Source organism: Lampetra planeri, chromosome 21 (assembly GCF_965212315.1).
Source record: "Lampetra planeri chromosome 21, kcLamPlan1.2.h2, whole genome shotgun sequence".
NCBI classification, from domain to species: domain Eukaryota; kingdom Metazoa; phylum Chordata; class Hyperoartia; order Petromyzontiformes; family Petromyzontidae; genus Lampetra; species Lampetra planeri.
In genome coordinates this window covers 8,950,969-8,971,026 of record NC_136127.1, presented here as the reverse complement: position 1 = coordinate 8,971,026, position 20,058 = coordinate 8,950,969, and the positions used below count along the sequence as shown (strand labels likewise).

The window sequence follows — 20,058 nt, the reverse complement described above, 5'->3', positions numbered from 1 at the left end:
GTGTACAACAAAATGGTTTGCAGAACGTGTCCTGTACACAATGTACTATGGACTATTTTTTATTCAGTTTCTTATTGTGGGTTTACACATCAAGATTCACATTAGCAATTAAACTTGGTGATAATGGAATTTCGTGCATGCACACAAGGTCTATATGCAATAGAGTGAATGGACGTACAGTATTGATGATCATGTTAAAGTGGATCTTCGATTGTAATACTCGAAGCCGCTTAATAAAAGGCTGACCTTTTTTCTGCAGCACGAACCATCGGTGACCTTACGTGGACACAATCAATACTGATAGTATAGAAAACCCACGTGTACTGGCTTTCATAGTCAATATAATAATATCGAACACCACACTCCATTGTATAATTAGCCATTGATGCACCGAGGCATTACTGCAGTGGACAAGCGTCATAAAATGCGGGCGCTGTGAGAATTGAATAATTACAGGAAATAATTTTTGTAATCAAGAGAGCAATGTACATTAACAATTTAACACGCGGAAAATGAATACCCCTTCGCCATACTATGTCCGAGCAATGCATGTCAATTTTATGGACACATTATATTGCAGTCGAGGGAGCCATCAACACAGGCACAATAGCACGACGTCGTGACAGGATGAGTCTACGGAATTGACCCGAGGACTAGGGTGTCCAGATGGTTTCTGCGAATTATAAATCTTATTTGCATTTAGCTTTTCATCTCCACTCGTCTCTCAAAAGCTGTCAACACCTCACCAACTGACAACGAAATGTCGTGCAGGACATTGTGCACACAAAAGGTAATACAGAAGCATTCTCCATTGTACGCTTTGAACAAAAAAACACTTCCAGCACAAGGGTAAACGGGACGAAAGATTCAGCTGTTCAATTGCTATCGTTTTGTCATCGGTTTTGAATCGTATGGAAGAGGTAAAAAAAAAATGGAGGCGAGGTGCATGTCAAGGGCGAAAAGGGTCAGTTTACAAGCTCAAGAGACGACGATCTTGACCACCCACTCTCTTTGCAATTGCCCTCCAGCACGACCAGATTACCTCATTTGCTTTTATGCCGTATGGTCAGAAGGGTCCGCTGTGTCACGCGATAGTGATGTTGTTGCAAAGCAAGGACATGTTTAAGAATTCTTTATTATGGTAACATGCGGAGAAGGGAGGAAGGGGGGAAACACAGACGTCACAGGGTAATGTGAAAGAGTTAGGCCCGCAATCGGTACACGCCACCCCCCCCCCCCCCCCCCTTTTCACGAGGATATTCACAACAAATGTCAACCATCATCCCTAAAAACTTCCGAATGCATTCGGATATCAAAGAACATGACAAAATATTTTACATAAACATGTTATGTTATCACATTTTCAAGCATAACGATGTGACGGTATTACAAAGGCAAACAACTTTTCACAAAAATATTTAAGAATGTTTTCCTAACTGCGGCGATCGCGATCGTGGGAACTGTCACGTTCTCGATTGCGGGGTCTGCCCTGGTGATCCCTCTCTCGTGACCTCTCTTGATCTCTTGCTTTCCTGCTCAAACGGCTGTCATCATTTTTCCTGCCTCCTTTTGCCTCACCTTTGTCTCTGGTTCTGTCTTGCGACCTCTCCGTGTGTCTCTCTGGAGATCTCTCCTTGCGTCTCTCTGGAGATCTATCCGTGTGTCTCTCTGGAGATCTCTCCTTGCGTCTCTCTGGAGATCTCTCCTTGCGTCTCTCTGGAGATCTATCCTTGCGTCTCTCTGGAGATCTATCCGTGCGTCTGTCTGGAGATTTCTCCCTGCGTCTCTCTGGAGTTTTCTCCCTGCGTCTCTCTGGAGATTTCTCCCTGCGTTTCTCTGGAGATTTCTCCCTGTGTCTGTCTGCAGATTTATCCTTGCGTCTCTCTGGAGATCTTTCCCTGTGTCTGCCTGGAGATTTCTCCCTGTGTCTGTCTGGAGTTGTCTCCCTGTGTCTCTCTGGAGATTTCTCCTTGCGTCTCTCTGGAGATCTTTCCCTGTGTCTGTCTGGAGATTTCTCCTTGCGTCTGTCTGGAGTCTTCTCCCTGCGTCTGTCTGGAGATTTCTCCTTGCGTCTCTCTGGAGATTTCTCCTTGCGTCTCTCTGGAGATCTCTCCCTGCGTCCGTCTGGAGATTTCTCCCTGCGTCTGTCTGGAGATTTCTCCCTGCGTCTGTCTGCAGATTTATCCCTGCGTCTGTCTGAGGATCTCTCTTGATGTCTATCTGGAAATGTATTCTTATGCTTCTCTTGCGATCCGTCTACATGTCTTTCTTCTGATTTATCCCTACGTCGGTCTTGAATTCTGTCCTGGTGTCTGTCCTGAGATCCACCCCTATTTCCCACTGGAGCTCTCTCCCTATGCCTGTCTTGGGATCGGTCTTGAAAGGGTTCTGGGGACATGTTCCTGGCTGTCTCCTGCACCTTCATGTGATTATTTTCTCTGGAATTCTGTTTATATCTTCCCCTGTCCATTTCCATGTCACTGGAATGGTCATGCTCCTTTCGTTTGTCAGTTGTCTCTTCAGGTCTGCCAGATCTCTTCCCACTTCCATCTGCCTTGTGATTACTTTTCTTTCCTTCTTCATGCCTTCCACGATCATCATCATCGTCATCATTCCTCTCTTTCTCATCACTAGCTTTCTTGCGTCTTCTGCTTCTCTGCATGTCCTCCTCCTCATCCTCATCGCTTGTGTCATGTCGGGCCCTTTTGCCGTCGCTTTGATTTGATTTCCGTCCGGGTTGTACGTCATCCTTTTCCCGATCATTCTTCTTCTTCCCATGTCTTTTGGACTTCCTTGGTTCTTCATGCTCCTCATCTACACTTTGATTTGTCTTTCTCCGTCGATCCTTATCGTTGATTTGCGGGCTTGCACTGCTGCCATGTTCTCGACCTCTATGCTTCTGCCCGTCGTCGCTTTTACTCGGCCTGTTGCTGCCCTTATCCTTGCTTTGATCTTTCTTTCCTTTTTGATCGCCACCTTTGACTCGACCACCATCCTTCCTTGCGACATCCCTCTCCTGGCTCGAGTCTCCGTGTCGTCGTTCATCAGGGCTGGCGCCTCTGCCGCCGCCGCGCTTTGCTTTGGTGCTCGTCTCTCCGCTGTGACCCCTGCGTTTTTCCTGCTTCTCCTCCCCCCTCTCTGCATCACCGCCCCTCTCTCCTCTTTCCAGATTTGTCTCGCTTCTTTGGGCCTCCCTTTGCCTACGATCCCCTCTTTGAGAAGTCTCTTCATCGCCCTCCCTACCTCGCCTACTCGTCTTCTTAGTTTGGCTCGCATCTTTCTTCCGAGCCTTCCCCTTTCCGGAGACTTGCTTGTCTTCCTTTCCGACTTTTCCTTTTCTCTTTTTCCTGGCACTCGCGGCGTCTGTCGTGAAACGAAATGACAAGGATCAGAACAAATGAGTCGCAAATAAATCTAAGGTATTATCACATTTGCCATTACACATCACGTCACACCTTGACAGAAGAGAGTGCGCGCGTATCATGGATACTCCGACAAAAATATGTGTGTATAACGTAGATGCATTAACAGAGACTTAAGAATATTCTGAAAATCTTCACGTAGAATGGAAATAATAAAATAATAAAAATAATAACATAATTCTCACGACGTTTCGGCGACACTGCAAGCAGCCGTCCTCAGGTGGAGAACAGGTCTGTCGAGAAGACTCTGTCTGACTCTGTCTTCTCGACAGACCTGTTCTCCACCTGAGGACGGCTGCTTGCGTTGTGGCCGAAACGTCGTGAGAATTATTTTATTATTTGTATTTTTATTATTTCCATTCTACGTGACTTTACCGAAAAAACCAAGAAGATGAATCCCTGCAGTCACGAAAGCTTTAAATCGAAATTTATTCTGGAAATGTTTAATTTAGTCATGTTAATGACAAATACGCCCCGGGTTGATTAAAGCAAATTGCAGCCGTAACTATGCAATTTCTAAATTTAGAAAGCCTCCTGCCGATTCTAATTATTATTGGCATGGGTTCATTTTAGTTGGGCAATCGATCACAACTCAGACTCGCTGTTAAAGGGTCCTGACTTGTGACGCATACCTTCCCTACCAACATCTGTGCGGAAAAGACAATGCCCAATGAACTGGCTTCAATGCCTGCATAATTCGGAGCTTATGATGCATGGCCTGAAAATGTCATCATGGCATATTAAAATAATTCTTAATGACAAAATATGTTCTAATGAGAAGAAATACCATAAAAGGTACCACACACACAGGGCAGTGACATTTAACTACTCAAGCATGGCAGTATGGGTGCAGTTGCATTTTGTCTCCCCTTACATAAGCCAAGAAAGACTAAACAGCAGTGTTGCGCATGTTCTAAAAATAAACATTCATGCACCATCTTCTTGGTTCTTTCGGTAAAGTCACGTAGAAGGAAAATAATAAAAATAAAACATAATAAAATAATTCTCACGACGTATCGGCCACAACGCAAGCAGCCTTCTTCAGGTGGAGAACAGGTCTGTCAAGTAGACAGAGTCTGAATGGCACGCCCCAGTGGGTAGAATAAAACATAGTGTAATATGACAATGTATAGTCAATAAGGATATTAGTTGCTGCGGCGCCATATTATTAACATTCCTTCCCTTTATTAATTCTAACCTTACTCCCTCCCTTTGATACTGCTAATCCTGCATAATGCATGGGCATAATGACTTTAAACCCCTCGCCAAACCTCCTACACATTTCACAAGTAGCACTAATCGCATATCTGCATTTCCCATAAATATGCTAAATTCCTCTTGATATGCAAATTATTTTGTCAAAGCGCTCTTCGCCCCTCCATCCCAGCATAAATAGTCGCTCCAAGCCTGGGGCGTGCCATTCAGACTCTGTCTACTTGACAGACCTGTTCTCCACCTGAAGACGGCTGCTTGCATTGTGGCCGAAACGTCGTGAGAATTATTTTATGTTTTATTTTTATTATTTTATTATTTCCCTTCTACGTGACTTTACCGAAAGAACCAAGAAGATGAATCCCTGCAGTCACGAAAGCTTTAAATCGAAATTCATGTACCATTTGACTCAAAATAACTTCAATCTAACATATACACTTAATGCAAAAAAAACCTATTCATGGATAGTTTAGTAAATTTCAAATCACCAAGCGAGCAACAATATAAATGGTATCCAGAATGGAAAGCTTTAATGTCCCCAAAATGTAATAGCCCCGGGCAAATGCTATATATTGGGCTAGTTGTCAATATAAACTCTGTGCTGCGAAATGATGAAACCACCTGCTGAAGCATCATTAGGATGCAGTATTGATCCTCTGAAGCCCCAATACGTCAAAAGAGCGATTAGGAGTCCAATTTATGAAAACAAAAAAATATGGCACGGAAAGCAGAAACATAACTATAATATTAACAAGAGGCCAGGAGATATACCAGGTTAGATTTTTACGGCACAATATTTCAGTTTATGTTGACATTTTCAAAATGTACCGAGAAACTCCATAATCTTATTGTATTGCACTATATATATATTTTTTTTTTACATGAAGTTAAAACATTTTACGAAAATTTGATTTAACCCCAAAATGAAAACTTGCCATTGGCCATTCAGCAACTCTTGAGCCTCTGTCACCGAATTGTGGCAATGTTGAACCGGTTATTGGATTTTCCTGGAGCAGTGTTAAAGTGCCTCAGAAAATTCAGAGGCATTTCGTATTGGTCTGCAGAAAAGTTAACTTGATCAATTCACGAACAATGTGTTGGCATGACGTGGAGGAGGTTACTGCTCATCATGTGGCAATGGCAGAGTTCGTCAAGAAGCCACGTTAACTTCCGAGGCGCTCTCTCCTTTAGGCCATCAGTTGCTTTCGCAGCTGCACATTTTAGGCTTGTCATTAAAAGGAAAACATCAGCAGCAGCCTCAAATTTGACGGCAGCCACTGATTTGGTGCTGCGGTCGCGAGATAATAACTACCTTGCCTGGCATGCAGGAGGTCGTGGATTCGATGCCGACCCTGACAATGCCTGTATATTTGGAGTTTGCATGTGCTCCCTGTGGTCACGTGGTTCTCCGGTTTTTCGCTCCACATTTAGAAACATTCGTTTACAGTATGTATGCCGAGCTCTTTTCGCACCGTACGTAGCCAACTGTGCTAATTGAAGGTGCGAAGAAATATCACGTGCTGGAAATTTTCCACGTGATAAGTCACTTCGTTGAGCTATCATTTGTGGCCAGGTCGTTTCTGAAAAAATAGATAAATAGCTCATGGGGCAGCTTGCCTGGTTAAAATAAAAAAACAAGTTTTGTTGAGTTTAGATTACAAAATGTATTATGAAAAACAAATGAACTTTGGCGGGACCACGCTGCTGGAGAGGGACGATAACCAATGAACAAAATTAACGGCAAGACAACAGTCAAGCGGGAGCACGCATGAAAGGACAAACAGAACATGAAGTGAGGAAATTGAGGCACATAAGAGTTAAAGAGGAATTGAAAAAGGGGTGGGGAAACATTAACACCGAGAGCTTAACATTGCTGCACGTAGGCGGCTGGTGGGGAATTTAAAAAACAAAAGATAAGAATGTGCATTTGTAAAAAATCATATTGTAATAAGCGCACAACTTTATCTATCTGTGATGAACGCTGCACTTTCCGTCGTTTTCATGCAGGGGGCGCTGCAAACCTACGCGCCCCCTGCATGAACGACGGAGGCGCAGGGACAGACGTTCAATTACGTTGCAATCGATCTGCAGACGGCAGTCTTCTCGCACAGACAGCTCTATGTCGTCTTATCTCGATCCCGCAATGCCAAACAGGTGAAAGTCCGCATCGAACCGAACCCCTAGCAAGGCCATATACTTAACGACGAGAGAAAATTCACACGAAATGTCGTTTTCAATTAAGCCTTTCAGATGTAAAATGATATAAGCTTTTTATGAAGAAATACAATTATCTCATTTAAATCATAATACAATTCAAAGATGTTTCATTTTAAAACTTGCGTGAATGCGTCGTTCGTGTGCAATTTTTTTCGTGAATTTCCTGGCCGAAGGCCGAAGGCCATAAATGGTTGTTCGGGAATGCCCCCGAACAACCCCTAGTAATATTATAATGTACTTATTAAAAGGAACAGTTTATGCTATAAACCATCAAGGTACATTTGAGCTTCAAGAAAGGTTAATGTTTTTGTCGATTTCTTCTTTGCATGGTCCAGGAATTATTTTCATAGTATGACAACGATATTGGCGCCGGTGGTGCATGCTACGGTAATATGCAGTCGCGATTGAAAATACAGCCAACACAATGCGGGTGACACTCTTGGGCTGTTTAAAGGCCGATAATAAAGCAATAATCGTGCATTTCAAATTTGACACGACTAAATGGCCTTGTGAAAAATATATTTACGCTAAATTAAAACTTTGGCTGGCAACAACAAACAAATTTACCACAGAAAAACAACTTCATTTACACAGTCATCATGCTGTCCATTAAAGAAGTCGGTCAAAGCACGAGCAGAGAGGACAGTAAAACAAAATAATACGCATTGTGGGCTCATTAGCAGACGGCACTTAAAACGGCATTAACTGCTTTTTCTAAGTGAAATGGTAACGCAGGCTCTGTGCTTGTGCAAATTCTACGTCTGGGAGGCGGCGACAGTTTAGAATCGGAATCTTTATCCTGGAGAAATCCGACGAGCAATGAAGCTCTTTTTCACAAATGTCCAAATGTCCTTTTTCACAGATGTCGGAAGAGGCCGAGTGAGTGAAGCGAGCTGCTCAATTTGTACAAGCCACACGCACGTGCGCACCGGGGGCAGTGCAAACCACCGCAGCCCATTAGGATCGGATAAAGGCTGCCTAAGGCCCAACACCTGGTGCTCATTAACTTTCACACATTTCTATTCCAAGGATTATCACAAGGTCAAAGGAAGATGGAAAGTAAATTTTCTTAAACGCACCTATTTGTTGACATTGCACACCACACGCACGGTCTTTATTTTCCATTTGGATTAGAAAAATGTTGAATTTAGATTCCCTGTTTGTGGAATTCTATATGCATGACTAATGCAGAAAGCTACCCAACTCTTCGTGACTTATTGCAAAAATGACATCCACCCTGAACTGTTACGGAACTCATTGTTTGAGAAATGGCCCTGCCATTTGGCATTATAAATTGTGGTATAATTATAACAGCCCTGACAACTGCACATGGTTACATTGCTTAGTTTGTAAGCAAGTAGAATATCTAAATGCAATCTCGTCCAAATTTTATTTTGTATGATTGCATCTTTTAGAAACGTATATGTATCAAATATAGTTCCGACATTAAATTCAACGCACAATGCTCAGAATCACGAAATATTAGGTGTATATAATTACTCGATAAATAAAAATCGAAAATGTCAAGGTAAATGTATCAAGCAATTTAAATGACAGCTTACAATCATTTTTGTTTCTTCAAATTAAAAGGATGTAATAAGAATAATGCAAAATTAATTACACTTTTTTAAAGTAGCAGTATATTTATCATAATGCAATTAGTGTTTTCACACATTCATTACTTAAATAAGCTCGTTAGCATTTCGAGGTCAGCGGCTGACGATCAGGGGGGGGGACGACTCCTTAATAGCGGGCCTCAGGATTTTATTAATCATTATCTTTTACGGGGGCTACATGTTTTCCTTGGAGCTGCAACAAGCTATAAAAAATATAATTCTATGCGCTTCAATGCCTTGGAGATGGAATAGTCATTCCACACATGCATTGCTGTAATCCGTGCTAAACCCAGTGAGATAAAATGGGTTGAAGTGTTGTTTTTTTTGTTGGCGAGATTTCGCACGGCTTAGAAGAAGCGGCAAAACACTGAGTTCTAAGACGAAGCGTGTGCCGGGCACAGCGACGACCGGAGCTGCTAACATGATAGATGGTTCTGTTCAGAGATCTTTAGTCACTGTCAGAATGCCGTTACAATTATATTCAATCAAGCTCACAGTGTGTGACCTCACCGTGCAACCATTGGAGGCGATGCAGACAAGGACAACCCAGCAGTCAAAATAATTTGCTTGCCCGTTGGGTTACAAAATTAGGGCATGGGACATGGGACCAAGAATGTAATGGGACAAAGAGAGCCCAGTATTCACTCAGCGTTAGGCTTGCTACACCTCCTCAATTGTCGCGTGATGGGTACAAAATCAATTCCACAGCACCATGCCAGCTTTGTACAGGACACAGCGTGTATGCTACGTTATTAATAACAAACAACCTTCATATATGGCACTTAATTCACTTAACAAGGAGTGCCTACAGAATGAAATCCAAGACATGAATATGCACGTGTAGGGCTCAGGGGTCTGTGGAGTGGCCAAGTGCCATGTTTGTCACTGGCCCCCAGTGAGGGGGAAAAGGGTCATTCGCTGCTCAATGACTTACGACAGAAAGAGTAAATCTGCTTTGAAGAACCTCGAGGGCAAACTCAGCATTTCCTTTACGAGGACGTAAATATTGTTTGTGCTGCCATTTGATAAACCTATACTGGCTTTTTTTTTTGTTAAAGCTTAGCTGAGCCGTGGCCAACGTTTCCCCATTCGCACCACCGGAACATCGCCGCTCGCAAAAAAAAAACAGCAACAAGGCTGCAACGCTGTAGGTTTTTTGGCGGGTCGCCGTTTATCAACTGCTGCCGCACTGACAAGCAACGAATAACATTTAACTGTCTCCATCTAAGTTGCGGTCTTCAAACTGTTCTAAAATAAAAGCTTGCTGGGCGAGTTCACCCACACTTGAGCGCAAAAGCATAGATATATATCTTTTACGAAACTAGTCCACTTTAAATTCTATGTAACACATTATTAATATGGTTCTGTATTTTTTTTTATACAGAATATTGATGTATTCCACATTGTTGAGAATTTGCTTAAAATATGCAGCCAGACTGAAGATTTCAGAAGGGCACACGTAATAAGAGCTTTTGATATAAAGAAGCCAGCACTTTCGATGACTGAATGTAAGAACGCACTGCTTGGCATATGGGACATAAGGGAAAAAAAAAGCCTTACAAAAGTTAGGAGTCATTATTGTCTGTGAAAGTGTTTCTTGCTGTTATTTTTTACGTACAAAACACACCACAACAGCTGCTCCCACTGTTAAAAAGAGCTGCACATCCTACTTAAATGCCATGCAATTTAAAACCCATTCATCATGTGCATTGCGTGTAACTGCTTCCATGTGCAACTAGTAACAGTAAATGGTAGCACCTCTTTCATGATGGCCTAATGCAATGCAACCAATCAAAATGAGTATAGCAAATACTATTAGCCAAGCATTTTTATAGCAATAACACGAATGTATTCCCTCAAGTCTTTCCTCACGTGGAAATAATTACTAAAACATATTTGTTTTTAAATCTTGACTCAAAGCTTTCGTGGCTGCAGGAATTCATATTCTTGGGTCTTTCGGTAAAGTCACGTAGATAGGTTGTAATTAATGCCCTTTTATTTAACACGACGAAAGGCAATTACCATTTTTACCTCGAGGTGGTTATCATCATACATTTTTATTTCTCGGTTGCACATTTCACATTTCACGTTCGACACGGATGCAAAAAAAGGCCCGCAATGTCACGCAGTCCTCAACGTTTGCCGACGTGTGCTCTGGTAACTCACTGGTGTAGACCGCACTGGGCCTATCCCAGCTGCCTTTCACAAATAATGTCCCACGAGAGAACCGCCACTGCGACACTTCACCAAAAACCTTCCCGTGGTGGAGGGGGGGGGGCACGTGTGGCAGTGAAAGTGCGATGTTTTAACCCTTTCGCGTTGCAACGATGTACGTGTACGTCATCCGTTTTTTTTCTTTCCGACTACATTCTGATGACGGAACCGAATCCGAGCGGAAATCGGAAGTAAAAGGGCATGCGGGAGGGCGTGGTGGCACAGTTTTGGCTTCAGCCATCGTAGAGTGCGGCAGTCGTGTCCGCTACGGTTCTTTGCGGTGAGCGACAACGTCATTTAACAACAACGGTGCTACCGCGCCTCTATAAATAACATTAACCCTGAACCGCTCGCGTGTTCAGAGATTCAGCGGCGAACGGGACCCACCCACACCCTGCAACTTGCACGACGTCTAGGATCGGGAAAGGGGTTAAGCCGTGGCCGGTTCCGCTCTGCACCTGAGTCACTGCTGCTGCTTTCCTCTTCGCTGGAAGAGTCCGCCGAGCCGGTGCTCTCGCTGCTGCCGGAACTGCCCGAGCCGGAAGACGAGTCGACGTCGTCGTCAGATGACGAGTCAGAATCGTCGTCCGTATCGTCCGTCTCGTCCGAGGATGAAGAGGACGAAGAGGACGAGGTGTCGGACTCGACCTCCTGGCGCTGGGCCATGATCAGCTTGGGGGCGATCTTCAAATGGTCTCGCAGCTCGTCGCTGTAAGAAGAGAAGAGACACGTCGAAATAAACACGACTCGGTGTCTGCGCGGTGAATGAAACACTTCGAAGGCAACACCGATCGATATTCATCCCCAAGAAGAGCATCGAAGAAAATTCTCGCCGTTCTCAATTTTACTCGCCACGCCGAAGCAAACATTCCGCACATAGCGATGTGATCTATTAGGCCAATTTTCTGCCTCCCGACGTGCAGCGCAAGCCAGCTGGATGCACTATATTACTAAATGGGGCCGGGCGCGCGAGGCGGCTTGGCAGCCTCGCAACCACGCGCGCATCTGGAGGTCAAAGCAGGAGGTGCGAAATTCAGAAGGACCTACGTGAGACCCCCGAGCCCAATGGAGGTGAAGAAATTGATGGCGAATCTGGTGTTGCGTGGGTTGTCCCGTGGAAAGAGCCCTTCAAAGAACGGCTGCAGTGTTCTGTGGGGAAATGAGAGGTCGCAATCCATTAACACAGTTCGGACGAAAGTACAACAAACCAATCCAACACGCGCGCCTAATCAATACGCGCCGATTGTAAAATGCTCCCCCACCTCTTTGGTTTACCCAAGTGTTGCACCTAAATGAAAACACGTTTTTACATCTTACAGTTTTACATGATACTTGGGTTTTTTTCTTTAAGAGTGTATCATCATCAGAGTTGTTTCTTTTTGTTTGCATTTTGACTGCTTGTGTTGTGGTTATTGCAAACATGATGCCTTGTATAAAGGTGTCAGTTTTTGTACCAGTTGAAAGGTTAAAAACCTATTACTACTAGTGTAAAAATTGCCACTGTTTATCGGTTGAATATTAACAAAAAAAATATTTATTATGAATATTGCTGTGCAATACAAGCAAGCTGTATATTAGTGTGTCAGATCTATGTTTTGTCTTGTGGAGATTTATATATATCTCCAGTAGCGACAAGGAATCAATTCAGTGTGCAATCACGCTCAATTTAAATCGACAAGCATCAACAGAAGCGAAGACCGAAATACCCCACGACTTCACAGCACAGATGTACTCACGACTGTAGCTTCGGTTAAATACACACATTTACCGTGTTAGATTTTCAATCCCATTACAATTGAACACGTGGCAACACTAATTAATATACTGCACAGTATACAGCAAATTTTACAGTGTAAATCGATTGCACATGTGAAGCTGGGAAACCCAAGGCAAAGAACTTATCACAGCCAAAGTGAACTACGCATCCACTCCATACTATTTCGGTTCTTTCGGTAAAGTCACGTAGGTATAATATAAAATAAATTAAATCACGACGTTTCGGGCGCAACACAAGCGCCCGTCATCAGGTGGGACAATCACAGCAAGAAACAATTGCTGAAGTGGGCAAAAGGGCTGCTGTGACAAGAGGCTATGTAGGTTAGAGAGGGGGGAGGAGCCAGGGAGGAAAGATAAAGAGGGGGGTGTGGGGTAGGGGGAGTGGGGCACTGCTAGAGGGATTAAAAAAAAACTTCAAATCTAGATTACGCATCCACTGTCTATGAACAGGATTTATTGGTCTAGTACTTTCATACTGCAGTTCATATATCTCGCAGTGATCACTCACTCGTCCTTTAAGCGCGTGTTGAGGCGTGGAAGTCCCATGTATTCGCAAAGCTCTTGAAAAAGGATCTTGACAAAAATACGGCTGGAGGATGTGGTGGTGTCTTCACTGAGAACCACAGACTCCAGCACCTGCAGGAAAAACAGACGAAGAGAAATGGGTTGATAAGCCGCCATCAAAACAAAATGTTACTGGTTTTGTCAACTATCATTATCAACACCATTTGTCTATCCACTGCCGTTGACATTGCCAGCGGACATTTGAAAAGAGCACTTATACAAGTGTAGGCACGGAGCCTTTACATTGAGAATAGTTTGGCCTACTCTTTACCCGCCAGATATGTTACGTTAGTTTGGATGATTAGCCGATTAAGTTAATGAATATACAAAAAATAGTGATTTTTTTCAACTTTTTTTGTGGTCGATTGCCTAGGTGCTGCCGGACAACATCGTGCCTCCTATCAAACAGCCATGCCCAGCGTGATACAGATGATATTGATAACATCAACAAGACTAGCCCATTACCTCTCATCCAGTGGCACCGTATAGGAACAGAAGTGAGATTTCCCCCCCCCAATTATTTTCCTGTTATCAGATTAGTCGAGTAATTGATAACTTAGGTAATCGGATTTCCCATTCCTAGTGAGAAAATATAATGGTACCAACACTTTTCCCCCCCGCCGCACGTATGTACAATTGTTGAACTTCTTCCGCACCACACGTAGCCAACTGTGATAATCGGAGGTGCGGGGGAAGTACAACAAACTAAACACAAAAGCGGTTATATAATATTATTGGTTCTTTCGGTGAAGTCACGTAGAAGGGAAACAATAAAATAATAAAAATATAAAATTCTCACGACGTTTCGACTGCAACACAAGCAATCATCATCAGGTGTGAAAAACGCAGCAAGAAAATTTGAAAAAAGTGGCGGTTTTTTCTTAACGTCAGCACCACGGACAGCGATTTTGGCAGTTGTTCAGACGGATAAAATAATTGCCAACAAAAGCAGTTGTAAAGAAATGAGTTTTTCAATCTAGATTTAAAAGTGCATGGCGCAGAAAGGCATCTGAAAGCGCATCATATCCTTTTGCTGCTGGTGACAAAACCGAAGAAAGTCGCCCAAATAAACAAAGATCCCCCCAATGATTCAATAACCCTGCTGACAATTACAACCCATCGAAATAATTGCCAACACTGAAAAAATATGAATAGTCTTGTAACAAAGGCAACAATTGTCTGAGTGTTGTTATTGTAATGCTTACTAAAAAAAGAAATTGCAAATATCAAAGCCGACATTTCTCAAGGAGAGCCTTTCTCCATCAAACTCCTGCGAGTATCAAAATAGTTATTTCCATTAACCTTGTTTTAAATGAACAAAGAGCAGTCAATCTTAATGACATTCCATTTAGCGTCGGGGAAAAAAGAGATTTAAGAAGTTTAACATTTAATGATCAAAGGTAGGGGGGGAAATGAGAAGGTATCGCAAGCGAGCGAGCATGTGAACGAGGAGAAAAGCTTTGGTCAAGATCAAAACTGACATTTTTTGTTATTTTGCCAGCTAAGGCCCACTGAGCTAAAATAGCTCGTTTTCAGAAGCGACCTGGCCACAAATGATAGCTCCACTAAGTTGTTTATCATGTAGAAATGTTTAGCATCCAAATAATCTAAACACATATTTCTAAACATGGAGGAAAAAACCGGTGGAAAAATCCACGCGACCACAAGAAGAACATGCAAACTCCAAATATACAGGTGCCAAGGTTGGGATCGAACCCACAACCTCCTGTATACCAGGCAAGGGATATAATATCTTGTCACTGCAGCGCCCGAAGGTCACGGGGTCAGCCACATTGCTTCTTTTATTCTGATATTTTTTAAAGCAGTTGCAAAGCCTACATCAGACCTCTGATAACTGATTTTGTAGTATCTCACAATCTGGCTTCAGGTCTTCTTGATTGCAGAACTATGGGAGCCGCACTCCACCACAAGTCTCGGCAATGCACAAGTGATTCAAACTGCTCTTTATGATACCATCTCAATTCTTTTGTGCCATGTCTTATATTTAACTTTCCAGTTGCTTACCACGATTCTTGCCATGACATTTTAAGCATTCCCCCCTTCATGCACTGTGCTCAAAGGTGAAAAGCATTTCCCTCTTGTCGCTTGTTAAATCCACGCATCTCTCCCCCACACAAGAGGAAACCCATTACTCCAAACGCACACATCCATGTTTTATCACTCAAGCCGACATCTCTATTCTTTCAAAAGTTTATATACCACATCAATAACCTGCCCTACTAATATAATATGCCTGTTGATGTCCTTCCCACTACATGCTGTGTTAATGCACGTTACTACCTCAATACAGTCTTCTATTACCATCATATGTTTCACTTTCTCCTGACACCTGTGAATAGCCCCGATATGAAATTTTCATATCAGGGCTCTAGGACACATTTGACCACTATTGAGTAGTGACATAGCCAATACGGTGGCATCTAGCAAAGTATCTACAAGGCTCAATTAATGCAACTCACTACTCTACGGGACTTCTGGCAAAAACATTACCAAGCTGCAGCGTGTACGATATTCTCTGGCACTTGTTGCGACGGGTACTGCAAGTTGCCATATAGAAGGGTAAAAAAACAATCATCATATTTTTACTGGCAAATGAGGTTCCCATAGTGTAGATGCTTGCCCCGAGCTGTCATACTCTGATGGTGCATTGTCTTTGAGTTGTGTGCCTTTTGGCGTCATCTGGTCCAACCCATGTGAGACTAGGCTCTAAGGAAAGCTGTCTCGGGTGTGGACCAATCAACTTCAAGGACAGTGCACATTATCAGAGTTATGTTCTTTTGTTTGTATGACTGCAGGTATTGCGGTCTATGCAAACATGACTCCTTGTAAAAAGGTGTCAGTTTTGTTGCCAGATAGAAGGGTAAAAAACCAATTATCATATTTTACTGGCAAATGAGGTTCCCATAGGGTACTGCAAGCTTCGACCATCCAGTGCTCGCCAAGCTGCATTGGCTTCAAGTTGCCAAATGAATACGTTATAAGGTCGTACTCATGACACAAACAATTCTTGCCACAAATGAACCACAATATCTTCCTGATCTCATCAAGGAGCATTAACCATCTCATGAACTCCGGTCATATTCACAGCGGCTTTTGGCCGGCCACTGAACAAAGACGGTCACTGCATCGCGCGCTTTCAGACGCGCTTCTGCGTCCGTCTGGAACGCTCTTTCTTCCGATGTTAGGAAGCCACTGGAGCTATGCGCTTTTAAAATCTCATTTCATTTAGAGCTGTGTTTAGTTTGTTGTCTTTCCCCTGCACCCCCGATGAGCATGGTTGGCTATCTACGGTGCGAAAGAAGTTCAACATACGTACCTGCAAAGGTACATGAAATCCACCTCGAACCACTGACAACTTTGTTTATGTAAAGCCCACCCACTACATTGTTGAGCCTTAGTAGCTAAATGCCAAAATGTGCAATGCCCTAAAGTCAAGGTCCTAGCTAACATACCTGTATCGTCTACCTACTCAATCTCTTAGGTGCTAATGATCAATTATGATCCCCGAGTGTTTTGCGACAGTTTCATTAAAAAATAATTGACAATGCTGTCTGCTTGAAAAATATATTACTTATGCTTTGCTTATATTTAACGAATAGAAAACAGTAAGAGTAAACAGCAGATTGAGGGATTTTATAAAATAAGGGACAAACCACACAATTAGTTCACCAATGATATATTACGTGTAAATTAGTCTCCTGAATAAAATGTTCTCTGTTTTAACAAGCATGTCATGTCTTTTAAGTAGTTCCTCACCGAATCTGTTATTTTGCAAGTGACTGTAATGCTCAGCCGATAGCAGGCTGCAGTAATGCCTCGCGTAAAACACGTCAATCGTTTCCATAAACGTCGTGTTAATTGTGAATTGGAATGCCCATGTTCCAGGGCAAACTCATTAATCACCAGGACAAAGTATCAATACCTTTACAAGAGCACGTGAAACACCTTAATTGTTAATGAAAATATGCACCGAAATTGTATCAGCCCCTCTGTCAATCAACTGCTGGATGAAAGCCCTGTGCACATGTTAGGCACATTTTGCAACGTTGGTGAAAGGAGACTGGGAGGGCGAGGCCAGGATCGGTTCTGATATCACTTCGCCACTGATGTTAGCCATGGTCAGGAATCAATCTCAGGTGACCAGGCTATTGTGATTTGAAAGACGTCACTTCATATAAAAAAAAACAGATGCCACTAAAAAGGCCCCTTTGGCTGAGACTGCCAAACTGAGCATGGAAAATGATGTCCACCTCTTATCGAACTGCAGATCTCAATCCCTCCTTGTTCTATTAGACCTCACAGTTGCTTTTGACAGCACCCACGATGAGCTTTTTGACTACCTTTAAAAGTATGTACGAATTTTCAGAAAATTCCTCCTATTCAGTTCGCTTACACTGTACTTCCTACTCAGGTCCTACTATGTTTCCATGCAACCACATAGTATTTTTTCGCTACAGCATTCCACAAGGTTCCATCCTAAGTCTGTTCCGCATCTCAATTTACCACCTACAAAGAAAAAGATCACCTCCAACTTCAACGTTCACAAGCAATTTCTATGCTGACGACACTCTTACAACCATAGACCCCATTACAACGTAAACGCTCGCACTTCGCTTTGACGTTGCCGAATCTCCCGATTATGGTTGAAACTCACCCTGGCTAAACATTGGCAATACCTAAAGGAGGAGTCCTCATAAGCAAGAGGTCCAAGCTCAATAACGATAAGAGCTGAAGTGTGTGTTTCTCTTAAACTTTGCCATGAAGCTGGCAAAGTGCCTGAACATTTGGAGGCAAGGGTCCCGAGCCATTATTCTCCTCCCACATTTCTCAACTCTGCAAGACATGTTAATTTTATTTCATTAATTTTATTTTCACCTACGTGACTTTACCAAAAGAACCAAAGAGTATGGATCCTTGCAGTCACGAAAACTTCAAATCTAGAACTACTCTCTTGTCTGCAAAGCACAATACACCTCCTGCATTAAACACTTTCTCGCACCATATTCTGCCGAAACCCGTATCGACATCTTCATATCTCGACTGGACTAGTGTAATGCTCTGCTGCTTCACGGCCTCCCAAAAATCCTTCACCTCCAAACTCCAATTGCCCCAGAATGCCTTTGCAAGACTCCTCACCTGCATCAGTAAACAAGGCCACATCCCCTTGATCCTAAGATCCCTTCATTCTAAGAATGCCCTCGCAACGTTCATGCTCCACTGATCCGCCCCCAAACCTACGTATCCCTTCTCATCTGACTCTCTATTAACCTCCACTTTCCTCTCTGCTGCAGCAATCTTCTGCCAAAAAAAACCCCAGTCAACCTTTGGTGATAGGGAGGGTCACTTCTTCTCTCATGTTGTCACTGCTGTCTGGAATTTCCTTCCTACTGGTTGTACAAACTGTTGAGATCCTTCACCTGTTCAAGTCGATAGTGAACATCGTCTCTTCATTGAAGAGTTTTCATTGCACCTTTACAATAGACGTGACAACGAATGGTGATGATGGATTGATTTAAATGAATTGTTTTAAGCTCACAACACATGCCATTGAATCGTGCACGAACACATCGATTTATTTTTAAATGTATGTATGTAATTGGTGGATGTAATCCAAGCAGGTGTGAGATATACGACATTTACCATAATGTACAATATATTGTGGAATTGAACGGTCACCACAGATAATAAATTGTTATGTGCAACACCATCTCACCCAAAAAAAAACCCTATTATGGATGATATTGGTCGCGAAAGCCTACGTGTTAAACTGACCGTTTCCCTTTCCTCCCTTGCCAGTAACCCCTTCTACTCCTCATTCTCTCCCTGTCTAAAAAAATAAATGGAATACATAAAGAAAAATAAATGCCATTTGAATTACCTCAATGCATATGTCCTCTCCATTTTGTACAGAATTGAAATGCGGTCACATTTATATTCATACAAATATTCAAACGGTCACTCGTATTTTTGAAAAGCGTCGATGATTGGTTTACTCTAGGTGCGCCGTTTGAAGTTCAAGAAAGTTAATGTGCATGGATGCTCACATAGTCGGAATATATTTTATGGAGTTCTTTCATCCCTGATACGGTATCAATGTAACAATAACCTGTTTACGTATGCATTACCATGTATGTAATAATGAAGAAAACTTGTTTTACTCGTAATACTGATTCAAGAAATGTATTATTATCTTATTTTTTTATAAATTTCAACAACTGTCCAATAAAGAAAGATATATTTACTGCCTATGTATTTCAAATATATATATGTGTCATCTGTAAATGTGTGCTGTGCATGTGTGCTGTGCACATATGTTTTTCACGTCATCTGCATATATGCAGTTTGCGTGTCATCTGCATGTGTGCCGTGCATCTGTCATCTGCATGTATGATGTGCATGTGTCATGTGCATGTGTCATGTGCATGTGTCATGTGCATGCGTGCTGTGCATGTCATCTACATGCGTGCTGTGCATGCGTCATCTGCACCTGTGCTTTGCATGTCATCTGCATGTGTGCTGTGCATCTGTCATATGCATGTATGCTGTTCACGTGTCATCTGTATGTATGATGTGCATGTGTCATCTGCACGTGTGATGTGCATGTGTCATCTGCAAGTGTGGTGTGCATGTGTCATCTGCACATGTGGTGTGGTGTGCACGTGTGGTGTGCACGTGTGGTGTGCACGTGTGGTGTGCACGTGTGGTGTGCACGTGTGGTGTGCACGTGTGGTGTGCACGTGTGGTGTGCACGTGTGGTGTGCACGTGTGGTGTGCACGTGTGGTGTGCACGTGTGGTGTGCACGTGTGGTGTGCACGTGTGGTGTGCACGTGTGGTGTGCACGTGTGGTGTGCACGTGTGGTGTGCACGTGTGGTGTGCACGTGTGGTGTGCACGTGTGGTGTGCACGTGTGGTGTGCACGTGTGGTGTGCACGTGTGGTGTGCATGTTGACTGCACTGTGTTGCTTGCGGCAGCCATGTTGTGAGTGTGCACAATTGAGTAATGTGACTGTCGTCC

General features: G+C 43.0%; 1 protein-coding gene across 2 annotated transcripts in view; it reads right to left on the bottom strand.

Moving 5' to 3' along the window:
• Nucleotides 1-1,117: 1,117 nt before the first annotated feature.
• Nucleotides 1,118-20,058, bottom strand: part of CWC22 (CWC22 spliceosome associated protein) — a 97,815-nt gene continuing 78,874 nt past the window's right edge. The window contains exons 14-17 of one of the 2 annotated variants that reach the window (XM_078603944.1): nucleotides 12,966-13,093; nucleotides 11,729-11,830; nucleotides 11,140-11,390; nucleotides 1,118-3,363 (exon numbers count right to left, since the gene is read on the bottom strand). In XM_078603944.1, coding sequence (XP_078460070.1) covers nucleotides 1,433-3,363; nucleotides 11,140-11,390; nucleotides 11,729-11,830; nucleotides 12,966-13,093 — 2,412 coding nt within the window. In that variant the 3' untranslated portion in view covers nucleotides 1,118-1,432. Of the gene's footprint in view, nucleotides 3,364-11,139; nucleotides 11,391-11,728; nucleotides 11,831-12,961; nucleotides 13,094-20,058 lie in introns of those variants that run through there. The other variant, XM_078603945.1, reaches the window with a different exon arrangement.